The sequence below is a fragment of the Manis pentadactyla genome, chromosome 5 (assembly GCF_030020395.1).
Source record: "Manis pentadactyla isolate mManPen7 chromosome 5, mManPen7.hap1, whole genome shotgun sequence".
Classification (NCBI taxonomy): domain Eukaryota; kingdom Metazoa; phylum Chordata; class Mammalia; order Pholidota; family Manidae; genus Manis; species Manis pentadactyla.
Window position 1 is genome coordinate 5,644,875 of NC_080023.1, and position 25,282 is coordinate 5,670,156.

General features: G+C 51.1%; 1 protein-coding gene across 5 annotated transcripts in view; it reads left to right on the forward strand.

Annotated features, from left to right (window-relative positions):
- The window catches only part of EVC2 (EvC ciliary complex subunit 2), a 117,130-nt gene continuing 91,848 nt past the window's right edge, over positions 1-25,282 (forward strand). For 3 of the 5 annotated variants that reach the window (XM_036921138.2, XM_036921140.2, XM_036921142.2), the window contains exons 1-7: positions 2-318; positions 8,602-8,656; positions 12,028-12,077; positions 14,916-14,984; positions 16,805-16,991; positions 20,224-20,333; positions 24,915-24,968. In XM_036921138.2, the coding sequence (XP_036777033.2) occupies positions 31-318; positions 8,602-8,656; positions 12,028-12,077; positions 14,916-14,984; positions 16,805-16,991; positions 20,224-20,333; positions 24,915-24,968 (813 nt within the window). In that variant the 5' untranslated portion in view covers positions 2-30. Of the gene's footprint in view, positions 319-8,601; positions 8,657-12,027; positions 12,078-14,915; positions 14,985-16,804; positions 16,992-20,005; positions 20,110-20,223; positions 20,334-24,914; positions 24,969-25,282 lie in introns of those variants that run through there. The other 2 variants (XM_036921141.2, XM_057502102.1) reach the window with 2 other exon arrangements.

Genomic DNA, 25,282 nt, shown 5'->3' on the forward strand with positions numbered 1-25,282 from the left:
GAAAACTTTCCGTGGCGGCTCGCACTGAGCATGCTCGGGGGCGGGAGGGGCAGGGCGGGCCCGGGGTCCGGAAGCTCCGGCGACTCCCTGGGGCCGCCCCTCTGGGGTCGCGGGCTCCTGCCGGCGATGGGTTCGGCTGGAGAACCCGGGCGAGTCACGTGGGTTCTGGCCGGGGCCATCCTGGCTGCCGCCCTGGCGCTGCCCGCTGGGCCTGGGGGCCGAGGCTGGCCCCCTGCGGGCCCGCGTCCGCTCCTGGGCTCCCTCGGCGCGCAGCCTCTCGGGGATCCTCCCGGGGCGGGGCCCCAGCGCCCGGCACAGGTAAGGAGGCCCGCGCCCAGGCTCAGGCGGGACCCCGCGGCTGGGCACCGCCCACACCGGCGGCGGGGAGGCCCTTCCGATCCGGAGATTGATTGGAAAGCGCGGGATCAGAGTCGGTGCCTCGGTGCTCCTCCGTGCCGCTCGCCTGCGGTGGGAGCGCTCCCGGGCCTGGGGGAGCCTCGTGGCGGCCCAGGGCTTGGACCTTCGCCCGCGGCCCGGGTCGCATGCCGCCTGCAGCGTAAGAGCCCCGTGACCTAGGGCAGGTCGCTTCCCTGCTGTGCCTCCGTTTCCTGCTCTGTAGCCCCGTGCGGGGTCCCCCCAGGGCTCGACGTGAGGCAGGTAGTCTGTCCGCAGAGCGTTCGCTTTGGCGAGCATTCTGCCCGAGGGTAGCGGCTGATAGAACAGTTTGGAATTGTTGGCTGGAGTTCACGTGACTGTACTCTCCTGGCTGATGAATTTAGCCACTTTCCACTTCACCTGCCCCTCCCTCTGTGGTCCCAAACTTGGGAAGGCAGGGAGCCCTGGCTGCCACCCTAGGTCCCCCGACAACTCTCCAAAAGCTGGTCACCAGTCGCACTGCCTTTGTCTCCTAATTGTCTCCACCTCCCCCATCCCCACCTCCAGCCTCGGTTCAGTCTGCACCCTCGTCCTCCGGCCTCGGTGACCGTTTCCTCTGGGTCTCCCCCACCCTCCTACTGCGTGCTCTTTCCCATCCATTTCCCCCAGCCCTCTAGGGGGGTGATTGGTCCCTGTGTACCTCTGACCACTTCCCTCCCTTGCTCCCACCCTTTCCACTCCTCCCCTGCTGACCCAGGCTTCTGTTCCCTGGACTGCCCTCCCTGACCCGTGGCCTGGCCTCTGGCTGTCTTGAGATCCGCCCAGCTCCCCTCCCCTAGGCCTGTTGAGTTCTCTGCCTGCAGGCCTCAGGGTGCATGTTACCCCAGTGACAGATTTTTAGGTCTCTTAAAGGAGGTTCTGTTCACTTTCGATTACTAGTTCTTAGGTTTTCACCAAAGAAGAAATAATAATACTGGGTCAATTTACTGAGCCCTTAGAAAATCCCTTGACTGAACATGTTCACAAGGTCCTCTCACCTGTGCCTGTGCACGGATGGCAGTATCTGGCCCGTTTTGCAGATGAGAAAACTGAGGCCCAGGGAGCCCCACCCTCAGGTCTGTTCTGTGTTCTCTCCCTGGCCCCCATGTTCAGAGTCCACTCACTCAGCCTTACCTGCTTTGCACTTACTTTTCTCTCTGAGAAGCCAGTGCTAAACATTCTGGTGAACGTTGTTATGCTCTGCAAGAAAGTGCTTTAAAACTGGAACATAAATGCTCAGTGTTAACATATTATTTATCCCCTCTTGGAGGGTAAACTTACAGGCAGTTAGGGTCATTTCCCAGATGGCCTAAAGGTGTTCTGTCTAATACAGTAGCCACTAGCCGCGTGCGGCTATTTATTTATTTATTGGACTTATTTACTTATTTATTTTTTATTAAGGTATTGTTGATACATACACACTCTTAATGAAGGTTTCACATGAAAAACAATGTAGATACTACATTCTCCCATATCGAGTCCCCCCCCATGCCCCATTTCAGTCACTGTCCATCAGTGACATGTGGCTATTTAAATTTAAATATTTTAAGTGCTCAGTGGCCCCATGTGCTAATGGATGGCTCACACTGTAGAACATCCCGTCCCTGTGGAAAGTTCTGTTGGGAGTTCATTGGAAGGAGAGAGAGCAGTAAAGCGCTGAGTGGACAAGAGGCTTCTGGTAGACCACTTGTGCCCGGTGTGTATGGAGGGCCCTCTGGGAGCCAGGCTCTGTTCTGGGGGCCTGGGATGCAAGAGAACCAAACAGCAAGACACGAAATAATGACGTCAGTCTGTGATGCAGCGGTTGGTGGCTTAGGCTTGTAGAGAGAAAAGCAGTGGGTGAGGTGGAGCGAGCGAGGCGGAGGTGAGCCCTGTGGAGATGGGTGGCAGTTGAGTGGGGCCTGAGTGGAGTGAGGGAGGGCCAGGGCTTGCCTGGAAGAGCTTTCCCTGCGATGACAGGAAAGGCCAGAGGCAGGGTGTGCTCGGTGTGGTCCACAGCCAGCCAGGAGCTGGGTGGGGGAGGCGGGAGGAGGTGAGGCCATAAAAGGCGGGTCAGGAAAGACCCCGTGGCCGTGGTCGGGACTCCGGCTCTTACTCAGAGTGCGTGGAAGCTGTGGCCGGGCTTTGAGCAGGGAGGCAACGTGCTGAGCCATCTTTTTAAAGCGTCCCTGTGGCAGGGGTGAGAATGGAGGTAGAGCAAGGGAGGTGGGGGGGAGGCCAGGGAAACGAGGGGGTGAGCTGGACCACGAGGGCTCATGGAGGGCTGCTGAGAAGTTGTGAGATTTCAGATATATTTTGAAGGTAGAGCTGTGGGGCCTGCTGCGATTGGATTGGACAGAGAGAGAGAGAGAGAGAGAGAGAGAGAGAGGAGTCAAGGATGGGACCAAGGATTTCCCGCTTGAGCAAAGAGAGATGCCAAGAGCTAATATGCAGAAGCCTCGGGGAGGCGACCGGGGACTCTGTTTTGGTCTTGTTGAGTTTGACGTGCCCGGGAGGCGTCCAGGTAGGGATGTAGGGTAGCGTGCTGGTTGGGTAGGACTGGATTTGGGGGAGAAATCTGAGCTGGGGATTTACACCGCGGAGGTCAGGGTGTAAGTGCCTTCAGCTGCAGAGAGCCTGGCTGAGCTCGCCTTGGGAGTGTGTCTGGAATGGGAAGTGAGGCCCTAGGCCAGAGCCCTGGAGCAGTGCTAGGGCCAGAGGCTGGGAAGGGGGGGCATCCAGCAGAGGAGATGAGAAAGTGCGGCTGGTGTGACAGGAAGGGAACCAAGAATGTGACCTGGAAGCCAAGGGAGGAGAGCCCTTCAGGGAGGGAGGGCTCCCTGTAGGCAGAATGATGCTTCCCCCCACCCCCAGAAGGTCCACGTTCTGGCCCCCAGGACTTGCGAGTAGGGTAGGTGGCCTGCCGGTGGGAATTAGCCTTGCAGATGGAATTCAGGTTCTAATCAGCTGATCTTAAAAAGAGGCTATCCTGGATTATCCCGGGGGTCCCAGTGTAATCGCAGGGGCCCTTAAGAATGGAAGAGGGGGGCGGAAGAGAGAGTTTGGAAGGAGATGTGGCATTGGAGGAAGGCTGGAGGGCCGCCGTGTGAGAAGGACTCAGCCTGCTGCTGCCGGTGAGAAGGTGCAGGAGGGGCCATGCGCCTAGGCACGTGGGCACCTCTAGATGCTGGAAAGGCAAGGCGTGGATTACCCACTAGAGCCTCCAGAAAAGAAGGCAGCCCTGCTGACACTGATTTTAGCGGGGTGAGGCCCATGTCAGACTTTTGGCCTCCAGACCAGTAAGGTAATAAATGTGTGTTGTTTTAAGCTACTAAGTCTGTGGCGATTTGTTACAGCAGCAATAGGAAGCTAATACTCTCACTGTAGATCAAATGCTGCTGCTAAGTTGTATGTGGTAAGAATGGAGAAGTCGTTGAACAGGGCCTTGTAGAGGTCATGGTGACCTTGTCGAGGGCTGTGTCATCCTGGAGAGAGGGATGAGCGGGGAGGGGAAGGCAGGGCATTGGAAGGTGGCCCTGGGCATGGTCTGTGAAAGCACGGCTGCCCTCAGCCACCATGGAGCCCCAGAGAGGCAGCCCCCAGGCTGGTGTTGGCCAGAAGCCAGCCAGAGCCTGGGGGCCACCGCCAAGGGTCCCTGGCCCCCAGGGCCATCCCGGAGGCCTTCCTGGGTTTTTTGCTCCCTTCACACCTGCCCCTCCCTCCCAGGAGGAAATGTTAGTCGGTAAGGAGTTCTTTGTCCCTCTGAGAGGTCAGGGGCCAGGTCTGCTTTGCTCTCCACGAGGCGCCTGGCACAGAGCTGCCGGGTAGCAATGCTGATGGAAAGAGTGGGTGGAAAGTTCCAGGGGTGGCATTGTACAGACGTGCGGTTGTGTGTCTGCTGGGTGCACCGTGGAGCCTCTGTTCACTTGAGACCTCGTGAATGTTTTCTTTTTTTACTTAATAGGTTTTATTTTTCAAAGTAGTTTTAGATTTTAGAAAAAGGTAGAACAAAGTACAGAACGTTCCTATATATCGCCTCCCCTGAGACAGGGACCATGGGCTTAGACAGAGTTAGGTGAGGGCCTCGGGAAGAAGACCCCTCCCAAAACTCCATGTTAAATAATGAAGCAGTCAGAGTCACATTAATTCTCTAAAGTAAAATATCAAACTAGAAACATAAGCATTCTTCAATGAAATTAGTTAAAACTAAAAAGCCAAGAGCAACTTGACCTAGAAGTTTGAATACTCCCCAGATAATAAAAAAGCATCTCAGCATAGCCTATATTTTCACTGTGTCAGTTAAAACATACCACTGTAAAATTTACTTAAGCACCTGCTCAAAGGCCCAGCTTATTCAGGAAGAATTCTATCTTATAGCTGAGATTGTATTTGAATCAAATGGGACAGGGGCTCAGCTCACACTGGAGGCAAGGCAGACAGTCTTGATTAATACGCTTCCAGACAGAAGCTGATATCCTAAAAAAAAAAAAAAATCAAAGCAGTAAATTTCTTGTGTTAAGCTAATTTTGAAAAATGACCCACTGATAAGAAACTTAGTACCTCTTCAAAGATAAGCATTTTGGGACCATCTGGCAGGTCTGCATCCCTAGCCCTTTGTCTCTCAACTGTCTGTAAATCCCCAGACATGTACCACCCCGGGGCTGTCTTGCTCTCTTGTCTTCCTGGTGCAAGCCAGGGGCTTTTCCCTCTTACTTTATCTCTAAATTTAAAAAGCCCCTCACTTGCTCTCCTGCTTTGAGTGTTTGTGAAGTTCATTCTTCGACCCTGAACAAGAACCTGGGCATCACCCCCCACCAACACAGCTTCCCCCCTTATTAACAGCTTACATTAGTGTGGTGCATTTTTATGATCAATGAACTCATAGTGGTAGATTTTTATTAAAGTCCGTAGTTAATTCAGATTTCCTCACTTTTTTTTAACCTAATGCCCTATTTCTGCTCTGGGATTGCATCCAGGGCGCCATAGTACATTTAGTTGCGACACTTCCCTTGGGTGTGACTCATCAGGGCTCCTCCTGACTGTGGCAGTCCTGCAGACGTCCCGTGTTTCTGATGGCCTCGGCGGTTCTGGGCGGCGCTGGTCGGTGTTTCATGCCTGGTCTCTTGGGATTTGTGCAGGTGCATCCTAGCTGTGGGCCCTCGTGGCGTTGGTGCTGGCTGTGACCTCCTGCTGTGGTCACGCTGGTCAGCTTTCTCCCCACTTTCTGCCTGTGCTTGTAGAGGAGGTCCCTGTGCACAGCCTGGAAGGATGTTTTCGTCAGGAGGTTTTTCTCCTGCCAGATGGTAGTAAAGGCTTACTTCACCCTCATCAGCTCTTCATGGACTTGGGGCCATGCTGCTCACACACATCTGTCCAAGGAGGCTTTGGCGACAACGTTTGTGTCAGGTGGGGGGGTCCTGGAGGACACCAAGGGGCAGGCTTGTAGAGCCGCCCTGTGCATGGCACCTGTCACTTCATCTCTGTTCATGGTTTTCCTGCTGTTGCAATGACACATGAGCGTGTGCTCCGTGTTACAAGAAATTAAAACCAGTGACATGGAGAAAAGGGAGCCTCCCTCCACTGGTGGCTCTGACACCCCTCATTTCCCCAGGTCGCCAAGGCCAGCAGGCAGCACAGCCCTTCCCAGGCTTTTCAGAGTAGTCCGTGGATATGATGTGCCATGTGTTATACTGTTAACTTCATCAATAATTAATATGAAATAAATATACTAAGTACCCCCATAGTTTTTAAATTATTAAACATATCAATAAATATACATATATGAATATATGTATAAATAAAATAAATATATATATAAATATGCTCTTATTAAAATAAGCATGTAAATGTTATTAAATATAAAATAATATATTAAGTGTTTAAAAAATCCCATTTTTATTAAATGGGATCATACTCATGATATTGTGATCTAGTGATTTCACTTGATGTATCTTAACATTATTTCTAGGTAAACATAGATCTGCTTTATTTATTCAATCACATTTATAATTGCGATAAAATACACCTAACAAAATTTACCATCTTAACCATTTTTCATTGTGCAGTTCAGTGGCATTCAGTGCGTTCACACTGTGGTATGGTGGTCACCACCACGGGTCTCCAGACCTCTATCTTGCAAAGCTGAAACTCTGTTAAACATCAGTAGCAACTATTAACAGCAGCTCCCTGTGCTCCCTCCCTGAGCCCCCACCCTTCTGCTTCCCTGCTCCGAGAATGTGCCTGCCCTGGGGACCTTAGGAAAGTGGCATCACATGGTGTTTGTCCTTTTGCGACTGGCTTAGCTCACTGAGCATCATGTCCTCCAGGCTGGTCCACAGGGCAGCGGGTGTCAGATGTCCTTCCTTGTGAGGGCTGCGTCACACCGCACTGCATGGGTAGAGCACGCTGTCTTTCCCCATCTCCTGTCCGTGGACTCGTGGGCCGCTTCCACATGTGACTTGTGGGTATGGCTGTCATGAACACGGGCATGTGGATATCTCTGTGAGCCCACTCCAGTCCTCTTGGGTACGCCCCCCGTGTTGTGAGGAATTATTGTACAACTGGATATGGGGTTTTCTGACGCTCAGTATGTATGGACACATACTGACACCATGGAGGGGTGTATGGAATGAAAGTGATGGATTAGACCCCCAGGTCCTGGAGGAGGAGGCCCACCGCGCAGGGGGCCTGTGGGGGGAGTGCCTAGGGATCAGGCCCCACCAACAGATGGGGAGCAGAGAGAGAGGACCTTGGGCAAGTTGTCTCCATGGGGAATTTGGGGAGAGCACACATGCAGAAGGAGGGGGTCTCACTCGTGCATTTGAACGCTGTGAGGTCACAGTCGGGGAGGGCAAGAGGAATGGGTGGTTCTGGGGTGGGTTTGGTATGAGGCTGGCTGGGTCCAGCTTGTCTCTGTCCTCCCTGCATTTCCCATTGCCCAGTCTTTGTGCCTCTTGTCCCAGCCCTTGGATGGGCCTCATCTGTGCAGCTGGAGGGGCTGGCTTATGTCATCCCAGTAAAGCCGCTTTGCCTATAGGGACTAGGCCCAACATATGTGGCACTCTGTGGCCAAGAGGACAGGCCTACTCTGATTATGAGCAAGGACACGGGGAAAGCTTTCCAAGAAGGCAAAGACAGAAGGCACAGCAGTTCCCTCTCTGTCCCACTGAATGGCCTGCTTTCCATGGTGTCCTGCCCACTTGAGGGCACTGTAAACATCAGCCATGGGAACAGCCCTGGGAACTGGGCTCTGAGCCGGGCCCGAGCATCCCTCTCAGCTCCTGGTCTCTGCTGCCTGGCACATCCTTCTCCTTCCATCACGGAGAAACCAGTGTGTCCAGAGCCAGGCCATCTGGGTTCAAAGCTGGTCTCCAGCGCTTCCCACCTGTGGGACCTGGAGTGAGCTACCTAGTGACCTTGGGCCTGGGGATTTTACTGTAAACTGGAGGGTGTCACTTCGCTGGGTGATTATGAAGACTGTGGCTAATTCACTTGGCATGCACAGCATGGGACCAGGCCTGTTTCAAGGTCTCCAGCTGGGACAGCTTTACTGTCAGTGGTGCTTTACTGTAGGGAGGCCTGGACGTTTCCAGGGCCCAGGATCTTACAAAGGTGAAGAAGTCGACTGGGCCCTCCATGTGGACAAATTTCACCACTGAATGAGGTGAAGCAAGCTGGGAAGAGGCTTTGAGGTCTTCACTTTTTAGAGTCGGGATCTGAGGCTCAGAGAGGCTAAGGGACCTTGCCAAGGACACACAGCAAGTTCACGGTTCCAGCTAGAACTCAGTCCTCTGGACTCCTTATCCAGTATTTTATGTGTCACTCTGAAAACTTGCAGGGTCTTGGGAATTCAGAGGATCAAGGCTCAGCTGCATCACAGGGTTTAGTGAAAAGCAGAGCTGGGATTTGAACCCAGGGCTGTCTGACTCAGTGAAGTTTTGACCACATGGGAGCTGCCTCCCTAGACAGCTCCCGGAAGTGCAGGTTGACTGAGTAGAAGGTCTGTGTGGGAAAGAGAAGATATAATCTTGCACTCAAATCTGGTGGAGTTGGTTGACTTAGAAAAATGTCCTTCAGACTTAAAATGCTGCTCATCTCCGTGGGAGCCATTTATGCAAATGACTTTCAGCCCCTTCTTAGTGGGCCGCATCTCACTTAAAAAGCTGTGTGTTCTTCAGTTCATGATGTTGCGCCTTTTGAATTTTTTAGGACTTGCCCCGAAGGATCTGGCCCAATGTGGAAAGCTCTCACTTTAAGACTGCAGGTAAGTTTTTCTTTTGGTTGATTTTTCGTTGCTTTGACCAAGAAAGAGAATCCGGCCCTAAAGCTGCAGCCCTTCTGCCTCCAGCCTCCTTCCACCTCTTTCCACCCGAGGTCTGCGGAGCTCGGGCAGGTCGGTCACCCCTGATGTGACAGAGCGAGGGCAGCATGCTGCTCCTCCCCCGCGGCAGCGGGAGCTTGGGTGCCCAGAACAGGCTGCAGGGGGAGGCCTGTCTTGCTTCTCTCCTAAAGAGCCTGATTAATAACATACAGAAGATGCACATGAGCCCCAGGTATGAGTTTCCTAGGGCTGCTCTACAAATTGTCACAAACTGAGTGGCTTAAAGCAGCACAGGTTTATTCTCTCATGTCTCTGAAGGCCTAAGCCTGAAATCAGTCGAGCTGGGCTGACGTCACGGTGTTGGTGGGGCTGCGCCCCCAGGGGCCTGGGGAGACTACCTTTCACCCTTTTCTAGTGTCTAGAGCTGCTTTCCTTGTGTCCCCTAGGTCCTGGCCCCTCCTTCATCTGCAGAGCCTTCACTGTGGCATCTTGTTTCGTCAAACCTGCCATAGCTCCCCACCACTCCCCTCTAAGAAAGGCTCCTGGGAGGACATTGATGGCCACCTGGTAGTCCCCGTCAGCTCCCGATCTCAAGGCCCTTAATTTAGTCACACCTGCAAAGGCCCTGTTCCCATACAAGGTAACATATTCACAGGTTCCCGAGACTTGTACCTGGGTATCTTTGGGGCCATTATTCAGCCCACCATCCCAGGTCACAGAAATTCAACCAAAACTAACCTAAGCAGAAGGGACTTTGGTGGCACGGTGACCAAGCTATGCCAGCCCGGGCCCTGCCTGATGCAGGAGCGTGTGCTCTTGGGGCTTGGCCTTCCCTCTCCCCCTCGGCCCCTGCTCTCTGGTCATGTCGTTCCCACGCACTTTCTGCCCGTGTGGTGTGGAGGACAGCTGCTGGCATCCGGCTTCCAGGAGCCTCACGGCTGGCATGGGCAGATCTGAAGACTTCCCAGTAGCTCAGCCAAAGTTCCAGGGAAGACCAGGGCTCAGCCTGGTGCCCTGACTCCGTCACTTGGGCTGGGAGTGGAGTGTCTGGGTCCTGTGCCTGATTCTGCCTCCTGGGGACCAGGATGGGCTGAGGCCCAGGTTGGCCCTGCTTGTCTGTATAGACCAAGCAGGATTCGTGCTGGCTAGAGGCAGGGCCTCTTTGAAGGGGGATGCAGGGCAGACAGCCAAGCCTTTCCATCCAGAGTCTACTCGGCACAGATTATGAATATGCTTGCCTCAAGGATCCTGTTTTATACCACAGATAAACGTATTTCATTTACCTCTGGAGTTAATAGTATTTCCTGTGTCTTTTACTCTCTGCAGTATTTACATTTTACGAAATCATGTGTTTTCACTTAAGATAGATTGAAGTGATAGAAGCACAGTCATGGAGACCTTTTATGCACTGAGGAAGCAAACTTGTTGGTCAAAGGGAACACAGCTTTCTAAGGGCTGTGATTGTAGTAAAAACAAGGGATGTAGGAGTAAGGCCACTGGGAGGGGCTTCAGGGAGGACTTCCTGGAGGAGGTGCCCCTCAGCTGAGTCCTGAGGAGTGGCAGTTAGCAGGACAGGGGATGGAGGGAGAGGCTTCCAGGCATTTGGCTGCCCAGAGGTGAGAAAACGTGGATACATCCAAAGACATGCACAAATGGTGCAGGTGACCCCTGTGCTGGTGGCAGTAGTGGGGAGGCCCCTCCTGCAATGTGGGTGGGGTGGTGACAGTCACTTTATGGCTTGATTCCTTCTATACTGTCCACCAGCACCAGTAGGCCTGCCTTTCTGGCCTTCACCCAAGCCCGTGGCCAGGTTTTCTGAGGGCCAAGAGGAGCGCTGTGGGGCATAAATACGTGCCCCGGCGTGGCTGTGCGATTTCACGTGCACCCAGCCCTGCTGAAAAGCATTTGTCCCTTGCCCGAGGGGCTGGGCGGGGGTCCAGTCCCACTTCCTGTCTGACTGAGTCAGCAGCTGGCCAGGGAACAGGCCTTCCTGTTTCCATGCTGAGGGCCATCAGTTCCCTGGTGCTCACCTTTGTCCCCGTTCCAGCTTCATGAACTGAACCAACCACAGATACTATTCCAGGGAAGAAGATACCAAATTTATCTGGGATCCGGTTTCACACCTTTTTTCCCCAAGTTCTAATTCCTTTCTACATGTATTTTAGAATTCTATGAGAGCTTCCAGGAGCACTTCTAAAGGCTTTTCTGTCAGTACACTGTGTAAGAAAGTCTGAAAATAAATTCATCTTTAGTCAAAATACAGTTTGTATTTGGATATAAATAGATGGTGGAAAAGGCACAACCCTGCAACCCAGGTCAATTTGTATTTCAAAAATACAAATTTATAACTCCAAGCATTTATTAGTCATAAGCCCTTTCACGTAGAGCATGTCATTTAATTTGCTCCTTAGGCAATCCTGTCTAATTAATATATTTAACCACATTGCCAAGTGAGGGACACTCAGCTGACCTTTGTGGGTCACCCAGCTGATCAGCGACAGAGCAGCACCCACTCAGGACCACTCCTGACACCCAGTCAGTACCTTTTATGGGATATTTCTGTTATACGTGGTCCTCATGCATTTTCAAATTATACTGCAAATCCTAGAGGGAGTCGACCCACGTTGGATGGCCTGGCAGACCCTGTGTCTGGTGATGGCCTGATCCTCCTTGATCATGGCGATCATGGGTGCTCTTGAGGGCTTGTTCTGCAGGAGACAGGTCATCAGAGGGACGCCGTGGGGTAAGAATTACTGTTCTTTACATTGTGGAGTTAGGGAAACTGAGGCACAAAGAGGTTAGTGGTGGAGATGGGATTTGAACCCAGGGCTATCTGATGCTGTGTGTTTAAGAATCACTGGGGCATTTCCTTTGCCTGGTGGTTCTGACTGGAGGTCTGGGGTGGGCCCAGGGTCTGGGGTGGGCCCAGGAATGGCTGTGATGACCCAGCCAAGATCTGGGTCACACACTTTGAGAGACACCCTCCTTAAGCTCTATAGACCCCCAAGTGAGCACGTCTCATTTTCCTGCCAAATAGATTATACGTCATCCATCCATCCATTCATTCATTTACTCATTTATTCAGCGAATGTTTTTCAAGTACCTTCCACATACCACGTGTTCTCCTCCAGGGCTTAGCTTCTGCATCTCACTGGCTTTCTGCGTCATGTAAGCCATGTGCATTGCTCTTCTGTCCTGGAAGCGCCTCTTGGAATGAAATTCAAACAGGACAATTGAAGTCTTTAATGCACTCCCAACTTCTGCAGCCTCTGGTGGGCTGTGGACCCAATCCATGTTTGCTTTTCTACCCTCAGGACCCAAGAAGACCTTGTTTAAAAGAGAATCTCCTATAACACACCACCTGGTAAGTAACACATTCAGTACTTTAACTGAAATACCAGAAATTGGAAAGAAACCAGTTTGGGGTCAACTGTATATAAAATGTCACAGCTCTTCTTCCTTAAAAAAGCCTATTCCTTCTCTTTGACTAAATATAGTTATCATGGAGGAGCATATCTATCTTTCTGAAGAACTGTTTCTTTTGTACAATATCAAGTATTTAGATGAATAGGATGTTTGAATCTGAGCATTGTACTGCCTTGTCTGTTGGTTCTAAAGCTTTGGGGCTCTGGGTTCTGCTTTAACCAGACTGATTCACTTCTAGCTTTTATAAAAATGCTATTACTGATAATAATGGTGAGCATCTAGGAAATCTGTACTACATACCAGGCACTGGGCTTAGCACTTCTGTGCATCATCTCACTGGAACCTCATTACAAGTTCCTTAAACAGCTACTATTTTTATTCCCATTTCACAGACAGGAACTTCAGGATTAGAGAGATTAAGAAATTTGGTCAGGGTCCGAGAGGTAGACGTGGCAGAGCCAGAAATCAGAGCCACTGCCCTTAGCCTCTGTTCTTGCCCTGCTGTTCTTTATATTGTCTTCTATGTGTTGGCTTCACACAGACCAGTACTTAAAATCGTGTGAAGACCATTTAGCTTGGCCAATGGGCTTCCATGGCCACAAGCCCCCTTTTGCCCCCTGCTGAGTGGTTGAACCAGTTTCCTAGCACTGAGAAACATTACCACAAACTTAACTTAAAACAGTGGGATGTATTCCGTGACAGTTGTGGAGAACAGAAGTTCAAAATCAAGGTTTTGGCAGAGCCACACACCCCCCCGGAGGCTGTAGGGGAGGATCCTTGCTTGCTTCTCTGTTCGAGCTTCTGGTAACGGTCTTTGGCCTGTGGCCACATCAGTCCAAGCTCTGTATTAGGATTCTCCAGAAAAACAGAGCAGAATGTATATGTACCGAGAGAGAAAGACACAGGGGAGAGAGATTACTTTAAGGAGTTGGCTCCTGTGATTGTGGGGCCTGGCAAGTCCAGAATCCGCAGGGCGGGCTGCAGCCCCAGGGAGGAGCTGGCGTTGCAGCTCAGGTGAGAAAGGCATCTGCTGCCGAGGCCCTCTGCCCCGGGGGAGGGCAGTCGTTTTGTTCATGGGGGAGGCGCACCCCCATTATAAATGATGCTGTCTGTGTCACTCACAGCCCACTGATTAAAGTGTTAATCTCATCCAAGAAACACCTTCATGTGACACCTGGATGTCTTTGACTAAATACCTGGGTATCCCAGCCTAGCCAAAGGGACACGTCAGGTTTACTGTCACACTGCTTTCATCTTCCCATGGCTTTTTTCTCTGCATCTGTGTCTTCTCCTTTTCTATTGCTAGTAAGGGCATTTGTCACTGCAACCCAATCTGCCTAAATCCAGTGTGATCTCCTCTTGAGATCCTAGCTTAATTACATCTTCAAAGCCCCTTTTCCAAATAAGGCCCTGCCCCTGGGTTATGGGTCCCAGGGAGTGGACACCTCCTTTTGGGAGCTGTTGTTCAACCCCGACAGTGGCCACCATTGTTCTCACTCTCCTCTGTTAGTGGTGACATGACCCTGGGCTCTCCCAGCAGCACCCATGTGCTTAGCTGCTGCTCCTGCCTGTAAGTGCTTAAAAGCTGTGTGCATTGATGCTACATGAGGGTCAGAAGAATGGAAAGCCAGGTGCCTGCCAAAGGGTTCTCAGAAACTCCTTGGAGCCCTGGCATGTCAAAGCAACATTAGGGGAGGTGGTAGACAGAAAGCTCGGCCGGAGTCAGCGTCCCGGGCAGGCTGCTGCTGCTGCCTGTTGTCAGCACATTCTCACTTCCCCTGTCTGCGTCTGTGTTTCTGTACAACAAGAAAGTCACGCTCTGGAGAGGGGATGTGCTTTGTGGGAGAATCATAAGATATGGAGGCCAGGAGAGAGTTCTTGCTTCCTTCCTCTGCGACCTTGGGAAAGTGAGTCAGCCTTCATGAGCCTTAGCTTTCTCATCTGTAAAATGGGAGAAATAGAATTCAAGTATGTGAAGTGGTAGACGTACACCTGCCCTTGGAAACAATAGCTATTGTTAATATTATTAATAACACTGAGAGATGCCATAGGCTGACCAGGAGATTGGTGGGCGGGGCAGACACTGGGGAGGTGTGGCCAAGGAAAGCATTCTCAGTGAGGTCAGAGTCCGGTTCACATTAAAAGATGTGTTCATACTGTGGGGTCTGGGTCCTGGGGTCAGAGGGGATGTGGTGAGGGCGTAAGTGAACAGATATTGGTTGTGATTTTGAGAGGCAGTGAGGCCTGGCCTCTGGTGGGTGAGCCCTGGCTGTCCTTTGGAATTTTTCCGGGGGAACCACTGCAGGGCTGGAGGAGGCCAGAGCTGGGGGAACTGTCCACACTGCTGGTGGGTCCCGCCCTGGGGAGGCTGCCGCAGCTCCCTGTGATCCACGTTCCCCCTGTCATGCTGCAGGTGGCATACAGAGCACACAGCCGGCAGAGGATTTCCCCATACCCCTGCTCACATTCCTTTTGCTGAAGCGTCAGCCCTGGTTTGCTGTGTCCCCTTTACAAGTGTCATTCACGCGTACCTCCAGACTGGAAAAAAGCCACCGTGTGACCACGGCCACATTCCTCATTCCTTGTAGGTGTTAAGTTCCAATCCTTTAATACTTAAAAAGGAAAAATCTCCAAAATTAGTTAAGGCGGCAGTTACTGGACTGCCTAGCAGAAGGGATCATCTATCCCCCTTTTAAAAATTTGTCTTTTACTTGTATTAAACATATGTAGCATGCACTGTTTTTTGTTTTCTAACGATTTATTTATTTTATTGTAGTATGGAGACATTTTAAGGGACGTACAAGGAACTTCTGAGACTGGAGTAATTTTTCAGAAATGTGCAGTGGTAAGTGTCCATAGGCACTTGAGGAGAAAATAATTGGATTTGCCCAAATCCTGTATTAGTAGAGTTACATATTTAAGAGCTGGCAAGGGTGGAAATGTCTGAGGTGTCTACCCACATCAGGACATATTAGTGGTGAGGTGCCCTGAAAGGGATCCTGTATTTTGTATCATAGTATCAGGACTAAGATTTTCTTGGTAACAGGTTACTGTTAGTGAAAATCCACTGTGGCCATTTAGAATGGGAAAGAAAATATATTTTCTTTCAGATTTTAACATTAATACAGTGCATGATAGTTTAAAAATTTTATTTAATGTCTTTTAAGTTTTTGGCCCTTACTAATCCCATGAGAGGGCTTTTCATATTATCTCTGTTGGAGGGCCTCGGGTTCCATGATTCACTGGAAGGACTCACAGAACTCAGAAAAGCTGCAGTGAAAGGATACAGATTCCAGTCAGCAAAGCCAAAGCCACAAAAGGCCAGTGTGGGGAGACCAGGCGCCAGCTTCCCGCTGTCCACTCCTGATGAAGGAAAATGGACAGTGTTTCCTTTTCCCAGTAAGATGTGTGACATCATGTACGAAGTCTTGTCAACCAGGGACACTTAGCCAAGCTTTGGTGTCCAGGATATTTATTACGGGCAGTCACGGAGGCGTGGAGCACCCACAGAGCTGACCGCAGTCATTCACTCTCCAGCCCCTCCAGGGGTCACCCCGACACAGCCTGGCCCCAGGGCCCTCCTGTGAATCACGGTGTTAGCATAGCCCACCAGGCCTCGGGGATGTAAAGACACGTGTACCAGGCAGGATAATCCAAGGACTTTAGAGGTTAATCTCCCTCTGGTCAAGGAGCTCATCAAAGGCCAGTCCTCCCTTTGGCACGTGCAGGTGTGGGCAGCCCAAGCCTGCTGAGTTAACCCTTTACTGCCCAACCCTCTTCCTGTCTCATGCCTCAGCTCTCTTGTCCCCTCGCCTGGGTCCAGTGGGTGCTACTAGTTTTTCATGTCTTCCTGTTTTCTGTCATATGCATTTAATTATGAGTGTGTGCATGTGTGTATACCTGCATGTATACATACGTGTGCCTTCTTTCTTCCCCTTTGTGCATAGGTGGTAGTGTACTATATGCAGAGTTCTGTAACTTGCTTATTTATTTATTTATTTATTTTTTACCAACTATGACCCTGTGCTCACTCTCCTTTGCACACACAGTGCTTCCCTCTCTTTGCTCAGCTGCTGCATCTCTTCCAGCAGAGCTGGGGTGAAGGAGGGGCAGGCTGGTGGGAGATCAGAGGGGGCAGGACAAGGTGGGGAGCCAAGCGACCTGGGCCACTGGGTGGCTTCCAATAGCAAAGCCGTTCAGACCTGTGGCCAGGCAGAACCTGGAGGGGCAGATGGCCGGGGCAGGAGACCAGTTCGGGGAGATCTTGGAGACAGATGGCAGTCAGGAGCCCTGAGAAGGGCTTGGGGCCTGGGCTGAGTCTTAAGATAACGAAGTAAGAAACAGCCCTGCTCTGCTCTTCCTGGTGACACCAGTTGTCACAGTCTCCCACCCTGACTGTGGTTCTGTGCTTGGATAGGTTTTCTTCTAAGTTTCTCTGCAGGAATGATTTCACTGCTTTTTAGGTCCCAGTTACTTTGAAACTGTCACCAAGCAGCAGCTTGGCAAACACGAGTCAGAGCTCCCCTGGGGCCTTTGAAGTCAGACCTGAGAAATGCTCGGAACCCTCCTGAGACCGTAGTGCCCTCTCTGCCCTGATGTGCAAAGTGGAACTGGGGCCTCGTTTTCAGATGTGGGAAGTGCACCCTCATTTCATCCCTGTCCCAGGTCTCCGGGCAGAGCGACTGGCAGACGGCCCAGGTGCGACTGCTTGTGAACAACCCCAGGACTCCCGGGGCGGCCAACCTATCAGACCTGCTCCTTCTTGACAATGTTACGGGCCTCATCATCAGGGAGTCGGCCGGAGGCGAGACCTCTGGGGGATTCCAGGCTTTCCGAAAGGACTTTCTGCCAGGTAATAGCAGAGTGTGCTGTCCGGATGGACGACTATGGAGACGCTCACATACTTGCAGAGCACATGATGCATAACAGGTGCATTCATAACCATGTTACGTGTGCCCAGTAGGCTCCCCCTCACAGGGGATTTTACTCCTGGGGTGTCACGGAGGGAAGCCAGCACTCAATACCTGCCACCAAAAAGCTGGATTTGTTACTGAAGTTAGAGGTGGAATTCAGAGAAAGTGTTTTACAAATAGACACATTCAGTTTTTCTTACAACAGTTTCAAGCAGATACTATAAAAACGGAGTTTATAGTGAATCCCAGTGTATCCATCTCCAGATGACCAAAATTATTAGTAATAAAATTTCAGTAATCTCAGTAAAATGCAGTTAGTTTTGGGGTATGCTGGATAGAGGGGGAAGTGGTGCAGTATTAGCCCTGGAAGGGTGCTCATGAGATGTTCATGTGTGTTCATGCTGTTCACACGTGTTAAGTTGGAGCACCTCCACTGCTGATTGGCTGGCTTTCAGAGGTGTGTTTCCTAAGGCGAGTTGCCATTGGTTAATTAAGTGGGTTTAAGGTAATGCTGGGATTCAGTTGTTGCTGTGGCTTCAGAACTGTCAGTTTTCCCGGGAGGGGGAGGCTTCTTTTATTCTGAGGAGCTGTGTTAGTTACACAGGCAGAGGCTGAGGTGGTGAGGACCTTGCCCACGGCTGTAGGGCTAGTGGTCAGGGCTGAGATTCACACGCAGGCAGTCTGGCCCCTCTGCCCTCCCTGTAACCATGTTGCTGTAGCTCCTCTCACAGGCCGAGGACCCTTACTGACCTTCCCCGTTCTGTATGCATGGCCCCCATTGCTCAGAGATCATGCCACTCCTGTCTGAGCCTAGGTGAGACCTCAGAATCCTTCTTAACACCGTACTATTGACAAGCTACCGGTGGAGCTGGCCCACAAGTGCTGACCCCTTTCTTTGCTGGCTATGGTTTAGCAATGTCATAGAAACATTTATGATACATCCCAGCTAAGTGATCTTCAGTACCTTACTTCAAAGATGTAGGAGAAGTGCTCCCAGTTCTTAAGCTAGTGTTCAGAGAACGGAGCATGGGGTCACGAGCAGAGCACAGGCAGACCTAGATTTGACCCCTAGCTTGACCACTTAGGAGCCGCATGGCCTCCGGAAAGTACTGACTTTCTCTGAGCTTCAGGTGTCATGTTACAACTGCTACAGAGCCACGGCAGAGACTGAACAAGGTGACGTGACCCGGAGCTCTGGCTGGTTCCCTGCCAGTGCCCCCCACGCAGCCTGTGTCAGTAGTTCTTTTATTGGGATTATTTTTATCCTTTTTGTGTGTGTGTGCTAAGAATCACACACAACCTGCCTTCTTAAACTTTTAAGGATACAGTGTATCTATTAAATATACTAAATACACACTACAGTATTGTGAATTGTATCCATGTTGCACAGCAGACCTCTAGAACTTTTTCACCCTGTGTAACCGAAACTCTGTACCTATTGGACGCAGCTCTCCATTCCCCACTCCTCCCAGCCCCTTGCAACTACTGTCATTCTTGCTGCTGCGTCTTCATGGTCAGGTATTTGCATGCTTCACCTCTGCCGCGGACCTCCACAGGCCCTGACGGCAGCATCGGAATGTGTTTGTCTGGGAACCCCCCCACTTAGTTGAGGGATGTGACTGACATGGTTTTCAACTAAACGGACAGGACACTTCTTTCCAAAGAATAAGTATATACCTATAAAATCAGATGACCAGCAGACCCCAGCCCTTGACCCTGTGTACTGTCATCATCATCGTTATTTGGTGCTTTTCTTTTATCAAAGCCACTGCCATTTAGAGAAATGACAATGGGCCCTAGAGGGTAGGTGGCTTCCTGCTTATTAACCGGGGGTGAATCTAAACAAATCACTTCACGTCCATCTCACTTTCCTCTTCTGTATGTTGCAGAAAATAACGTTCCTCCATCTATCTCAGGGCACCCCTGGGGGTTCAACTGGGTTGGCACACATGCAGACACTGTGCGGGTAATAAAATCATTGTGCCAGGGTAAAGTCTGATAATGACCGCCACCAGGATTATTCCTATCACCTTATCTTTATGATCCTAGCTTTTCTCATTATGTAAAAATAAAATGAAGATGTTGAGGACTTTTACAACAAAAGTCCTAATGATTCCATAAGCTCGGTGCTCTTTTTGCCTGTGTTTTTTTTTTTTTTTAATTTTTTGCGCTCTCAATGCATTGAGAAATGAAGCAAATTGTAGCTTATTATCATGTCATAACCCCCATTACGGATGAAGGCAAAGTTGGAGAACACGCTTGGTTGGGGTCATGTGGTCCAACTGACTGACTGGCAAAGTTGGATGGGCCAGTCACCCACCGGCCGTGTCCGGCCAGTGCCCCCAGTCCCATGGGGGCTGGGCTGTTCTTCTTGCTGGCAGCCTCCTCCCATGCGTAAGGAGGGCTGACTGGCAATGTGCACCCAAACCTGGGATCAGATGAGGTGTGCCCCCTAGGGAGGAGGGGTGGGAGAGGCCAGCCCTGAGTCAGGAAGGTGCCATGCTCACGGGAAGGAGCATCAGGGGTGATGAGCATGGCCTCCCTGATGATATCTATCATTTTGTTCAACAAACCCCCTGGGCCTCTTGTTAATCTGAAGACTGTTGGGGTGTGGCTGGCCCCTGGGGGAAGAACTCAAGCCCCCTCCCCGCTGCCCCTGTGTGTGTCCCTCTGGGACTGCTTGTGGTTAGAAGAGATTTTACTCTCCCTGCCCTGTGAAGGCTTTGGAAATGACTCAGAGTATTAAGTTACTGAAATAAACTCAAACACTGCTATGTTCCCCCCGGCTGGGAATTCTCCCCACAGCTCTAAACCCTTGGAACTCACGTCCAGCCATGCCACTTATCAAGGTACATCAGGGATTTTGCAGTGGGATTAAAGGACAGCCCTGAGTTCATTCACATGAAGACCTTCCAACATGACCTGCCAACACTTCCCTTTTGCAAATTCTCAGGGAGAAATGAAAATCTTAGGAATGAATCTCCTGCAAATTGAAATCCAAATATATTCAAGTCCAAAAGGAATTAAAATCCGAGGCCACAAGTTTTGCCCTAACAGGTATGTGAAATCCCAAAGGCTCCCTGCTGGAGCCGTCAGCCTCCTTCTGGTGCGTAGCTCTCCGGCGTGGCTGGGGCCTCTGGTGACTCACACGTGCCTTTTCTCTCTGAGCAGCTGGGGACTCCTTCTCAGTCAGCTACACAGCCTCGCTCAAGGCCGGAGCCGTCGGGAGTGGAGAGGTCCTGATGCTTCCTGCACTGCTCACCTTCCAGACTTCATCAGCGGTACTTTCTTGTTGCTTTCATTTCCGTTTTATCACTGTTGTTCTAGAAACATGAACACCTAGGGCACAGTGTCCTTTTTAGTTCACTTTTTCCATCCTTGCTTCCTTGATACCGAGCTCTGGGTAAGTGCGCGGGCCTGGAGTGTCAGCCGCTGCACGCACCTCGCTCCCTTAGCAGCTCATTGTGATCTTGAGTGTTACTTAACCTCTGTTGGCCTAACATGGGGTTATTATAAGGACAAGTAAGCAGTGGGTGTTAACTTCTCATCACCGTGTCTTGCGCTATAAGCAGTCAACCTCTAGCTGCGTTTGTATTCATTGGCTAGAGCTGCCGTGACAAAGCGCTGTAGACCAGAGGCTTAAAAACAACAGACGTGTATCGTCTCCCAGTCCCGGAGGCTGGATGTCCAAGATCAAGGTGTGGGCAGGGCCGGTTTCTCCTGAGGCCTCTCTCCTTAGGTTGTAGACAGCCAAGGTCTTCTCCCTGGTCTTCACATGGTCGTCCCTCTGTGCACGTCTGTGTCCTAATCTCCTTTTCTTATAAGGACACCAATCAGATTGGATTAAGACTACCCTAATGGCTTCATTTTACCCAGATTACCTTTTTTAAAGCCCATTCTTCCAAATACAGTCACATCTGGAGGTATTGGGGGTTAGGGCTTTAACATATGGATTTTGGGAGGGACATGATTCAGTCTGTAACACCGGTGTTATCTTCATTTTTCATTCACCTTCTGTAATCCACATACGCAGTGAATGGCTGGTTTCATGTCATGGTCCAGGTGCTGTGCACACCCTGGGGATACAGGAGGAAGGGATTCAGCCTTGTCCTCAAGGACCCTTTGCTCGAATTACTGTAGTCATTTTGTTCTGACTTCTGCCCCAGGAGAAAGTACCTTTTAAAAGGTGAGGGAACTGAGGCCCAGAGCATGATTATCCCAGGCATGTGGCAGAATCAGCATAGGACCCATGGCTGCCTGCTCTGTGCACCCTGAAGCTGCAGGGCCTGTGTGTGACACAGCTGTAGCAGTAAGAAAAAAAAATCCTAGATAAAATGAGATAAAATGGAAGATTCCAAGAAGATAAGACCAGATAGAAGAAAATGGTATAAAACTGGCAGAAAAGACACATCTCCGAAAATAGTTAGGGAGAGAGCCAAGAGCAGAAGACTGAGAAGGACCAGCAATGGAGATAACAGGGCCCAGAAGAAGTGCCATCCCAGTCTCAGGGCGGGAAACCAAGTTAAAATCAGAATTTAAGACAGACCGACGCTGAGAACCTCAGGAACTCAGTGAGGCCTCTGGGAGCCTCCACCTCCTAGTGCTGGAGCCCAGGAGCTTGGGTCTGGAAGTGCCTGGGCAGGGCGGGGGGTGCCCTCTCTGCAGGGCCACCTCCCAGCCGGCAGCCCCGAAAGGTCCTGTCTGTTACTCTGCTGTTGTCACATGGACTCTGTCCCCCCAGGAAGCCCCCAGCCCCTAGTAGCTCCAGGAGAGCGGGGACCTTTTCTTTCCTATTCATGCCTGCGTCCTCAGTGCTGAAAATAGAGCCCCCCCAACCCACCCACCTGCCCCCTGCACACACCAGGAACTTCGTGAATATTCACTGAATAAAGGAATAAACAAATGAAGAAACCAATGGATCTTGGGCAAGTTTTATTTTATTTTTTAACCTCTCTGAGCCTAGGGTTTCTCATCCACAAAAAGATTGTTCTGGGAACGTCTCCAGTGTTTGCTGGGGATAAATGGGATGATGTGAACATGCAGACGGCCTGCAGTTTCCTTCCCCTTCCAACCCTTCAGGGCAGTTCTGGGGCAGAGGGTGAGCCCACGTCCACCTGAAGATTCCAGAGTTCCAGGCTTCGCTGGCTGCGTTCTGGGGGGCCGCCTGCTGTCCTGTCAGACCATCAGCATCTCCCCTGCCTAGACCCTGCCATGGAAATGACTCATGGAAGCCCAGTATTTGATGAGCGAATAAGTGTTGCCTGGCTCTCAAATTGCTTCACTTCACTTGAGTTGGGCTTCACAGTCCCTGGAGGGGCCACTGGGGCTACCTAGTGATGTGCCAAGTATATTTGGGGCTGAAAGTGATCAGGCCTAAAGTATGAGTGAGACTTCCATCGACTCTGCAGGAGGGCACTGGTTTGCTCTGCTTCTCAGTCATAAACCTTACGCTTGCAAGTAGGAAACTGGAATTATTTAAAAATGCAAGTGCTCGATGGCATGCATTCCTTCCTGTGTGGAGGTGGCGTCTGCTGCCCTGCTGGGATTCCCTGCCCTACCAGGTAGTGGTCAGAAGCAGGGGGCAGCTCCTCTGGGCGTCAGTTACCCTTCCAGGAAAGAGCGGTTAGGAAGAATCTCCCCCAATCCCTCTGGTTGTGACATTTTAGAATTGCGTGAGTGTAATGGGAGAGGCCATACCCACTGCGGAAAGCCCGTAACCGCGATTTCAGTTACTCACGGTTATACGTGGTCTGGAAGCAGATGCTTGTCCTGCCCATGCTGAGGATGTCAGTGCAGCCTAACGCTGGGCGCAATACCTGCATCGTCACCTCCCTTCATCTCCTCGCAGGGGGGTTTATCAACTCGCATCATCACAAGAGGGGTGAGTGCAGCCCAGTACGATGTTTTGGGGGAGAAAGATACCACATCCACATAACTTATTACAACATATGGTTTTAATTGCTCTATTTTATTATTGTTGATAATCTTAATATGTCTAATTTATAAATTAAACTTTATCATAGGTATGTGTGTCTAGGAATAAACAGCATATATAGGGTTCAGTACTGTCTAGTTTCAGGCATTCCTTGGCGGCCTTAGAATGTATGCCCCATGGATAAATGGGGGCGACTAAACTTCCTGCTCATTTATCCTCAGAGCAAGAGGTGGGCATAGTCAGAAATGCAGTGTTGGGGTCTGGAAAGTCATTTCTAATCTCACACACACACACATCCCAAATTCATACAGAGTTAAATGAAACAGGACCTAGATGAAGAGAGGTCAGGAGGGAAAAGCCTAGAATATTCATTTCAAGTTCCTTACAGTGTATTGTACAAACATCGTGCCCACCTTATAAAACCGTCGCTACATCCCACTTGATGCGTCATGCTGTCTGGGCTCGTGCTTCTGGCTTCATGCCCTGCTCTGTCACATGTTGCTCAGGCCCTGACCTTTGTGCAGGAAGCACAGGGCTGAGGATTGACATTTTGCAGCGAGATGAAGACAAGCCCCGTTACACACTTCAAGCTCCTCTTTGCTTAGATCTCGGATGTCAGAAAACACAGGGAAGGAGGGGCCGGAGGGAGCAAAGAGTATGGAAAACGTAACTGAATGTGGCCTCTGGACACAGCCTCATGCATCCAGCTCGGGGAACCCCGAAACTCACAGCCACCATGAATATCCTGAAGCAGAGGCAATCGAGGAATGGACAGGGCCAAGTGGTGGCTTCATAGCTGTCTCTTCTTTAAAGATTCACATTTAAAAAAAAATTCTATTTCCCCCCGGAAAAGAGAACCTGGCATGTTTTGACTTCCTCTCCAAACCTGCACTCGGTCGCCTGTAGCCCGCATGGTCTGGGGATGCCGTTGTGCCCCCCAGGGCTGCTGCTCTAAGAGCTGTGGAGCTTGGATCGGGGGGTTTCTCCCTCGTGTGGACCGCAGTGCAGGTTGGGGGAAATGCCTCAGTCCTGACCATGATAGAATCACGCGGGGTTACCTTGCTCCCTGGACTGGGTTAAGTACAGTAGCCCCCCACCCCCACCCCACCAACTGCAGCCACTAGAAGTAACACTGTTAGAGCTCTCCCTGTGTGCCGGCCACGCTACCAGAGCCTATGCTAGCTAAGTGAATCCCACAGCAACATTGTGAGCTGCATGTGATTCCCATTGCACGGGTGAGAAAACTGAGGCACAGAGAGGTCAATCCCTTGCCTAAAGTCAGACTGCTGCTGAGTGGTGGAGTGAATGCCGGGCAGTCTGGCACAGGGCTCTCCACTACCCTGTGCCCCCTTTCAGCTGCAAGGTATTCTTCCTCTATCCCGGGGAAGAAGTGTTCCCGTGGTTGGACAGACAAATGGCTGTTGTGCGCTCGCCCCTCGTGTTTCTGTTTCCTGTGTCTTCTGAGCAGAGGAATGTCAGAAGGCATCCGGATTAGACCCAAAGGGAGGCGGGTTTGCTGGGTTGGGCACATTAGAATGAGAGGGGCGCTCAGCAGTCCTAGCATAGCCCCGCTTTGCCTAGAGAGGCAGACAGGAGAGGGCGAACAGCTGCACCAGGCCAGGGCTGCTAGGCTTTGGGGTCAGCCCTCAAACCCAGTCCAGTCCAACCCCAACCCCGGAGGCTCCACCAGAACGAAACTGCTAGTGCTTTTCTGGGCAATTAGGGAAGCAGGTGTGTGGATTTCCCACAAGCCTTTGGGAGGGAAGGGTCATAGCTCCACAGACCTTGCCCCTGAAAGGGACTGACCCCCACAGTCAGGGGCCCACTGTAGCTCTAGGCGCTGTGAGTTGGGAATGTCCCAAATGTTACCCTGTGTGTTAGACTCCAAAACCTGTTAATGAAAATGTTTGCTATTCTCTTTTTCTAGAACAGAACACAGCTAAAAGCTCTCTTCACCATAACAACAGAAGAAAATATAAAGGTAAGAGAAAATATTTGACCTGGACCCCCTCCTTGTGCCCCCAGGGGGTCTTTGCATGCCTCAGAGCCAAGGGGAGGGGCCTTGGTGGCCTAGATATGCACTGAGGCTGGGGCCTTTGAGCAGCCTGGGGTCCCCAGTGTGGCCTGAGGCTGTCTGGCTGGTTTCCCAGATGGCTTAGTCACTGGACAGGCTGAGGCCACCCACCCGTCTGTGCATTTTTTCAGCCACACTCACGCCTGCCTGCAGGGCTGGCTGCGGGGGCCAGCAGGTGGTCTTGTTTTACCTTCTTGGATCTTTCCAGAAAACTGCAGCCC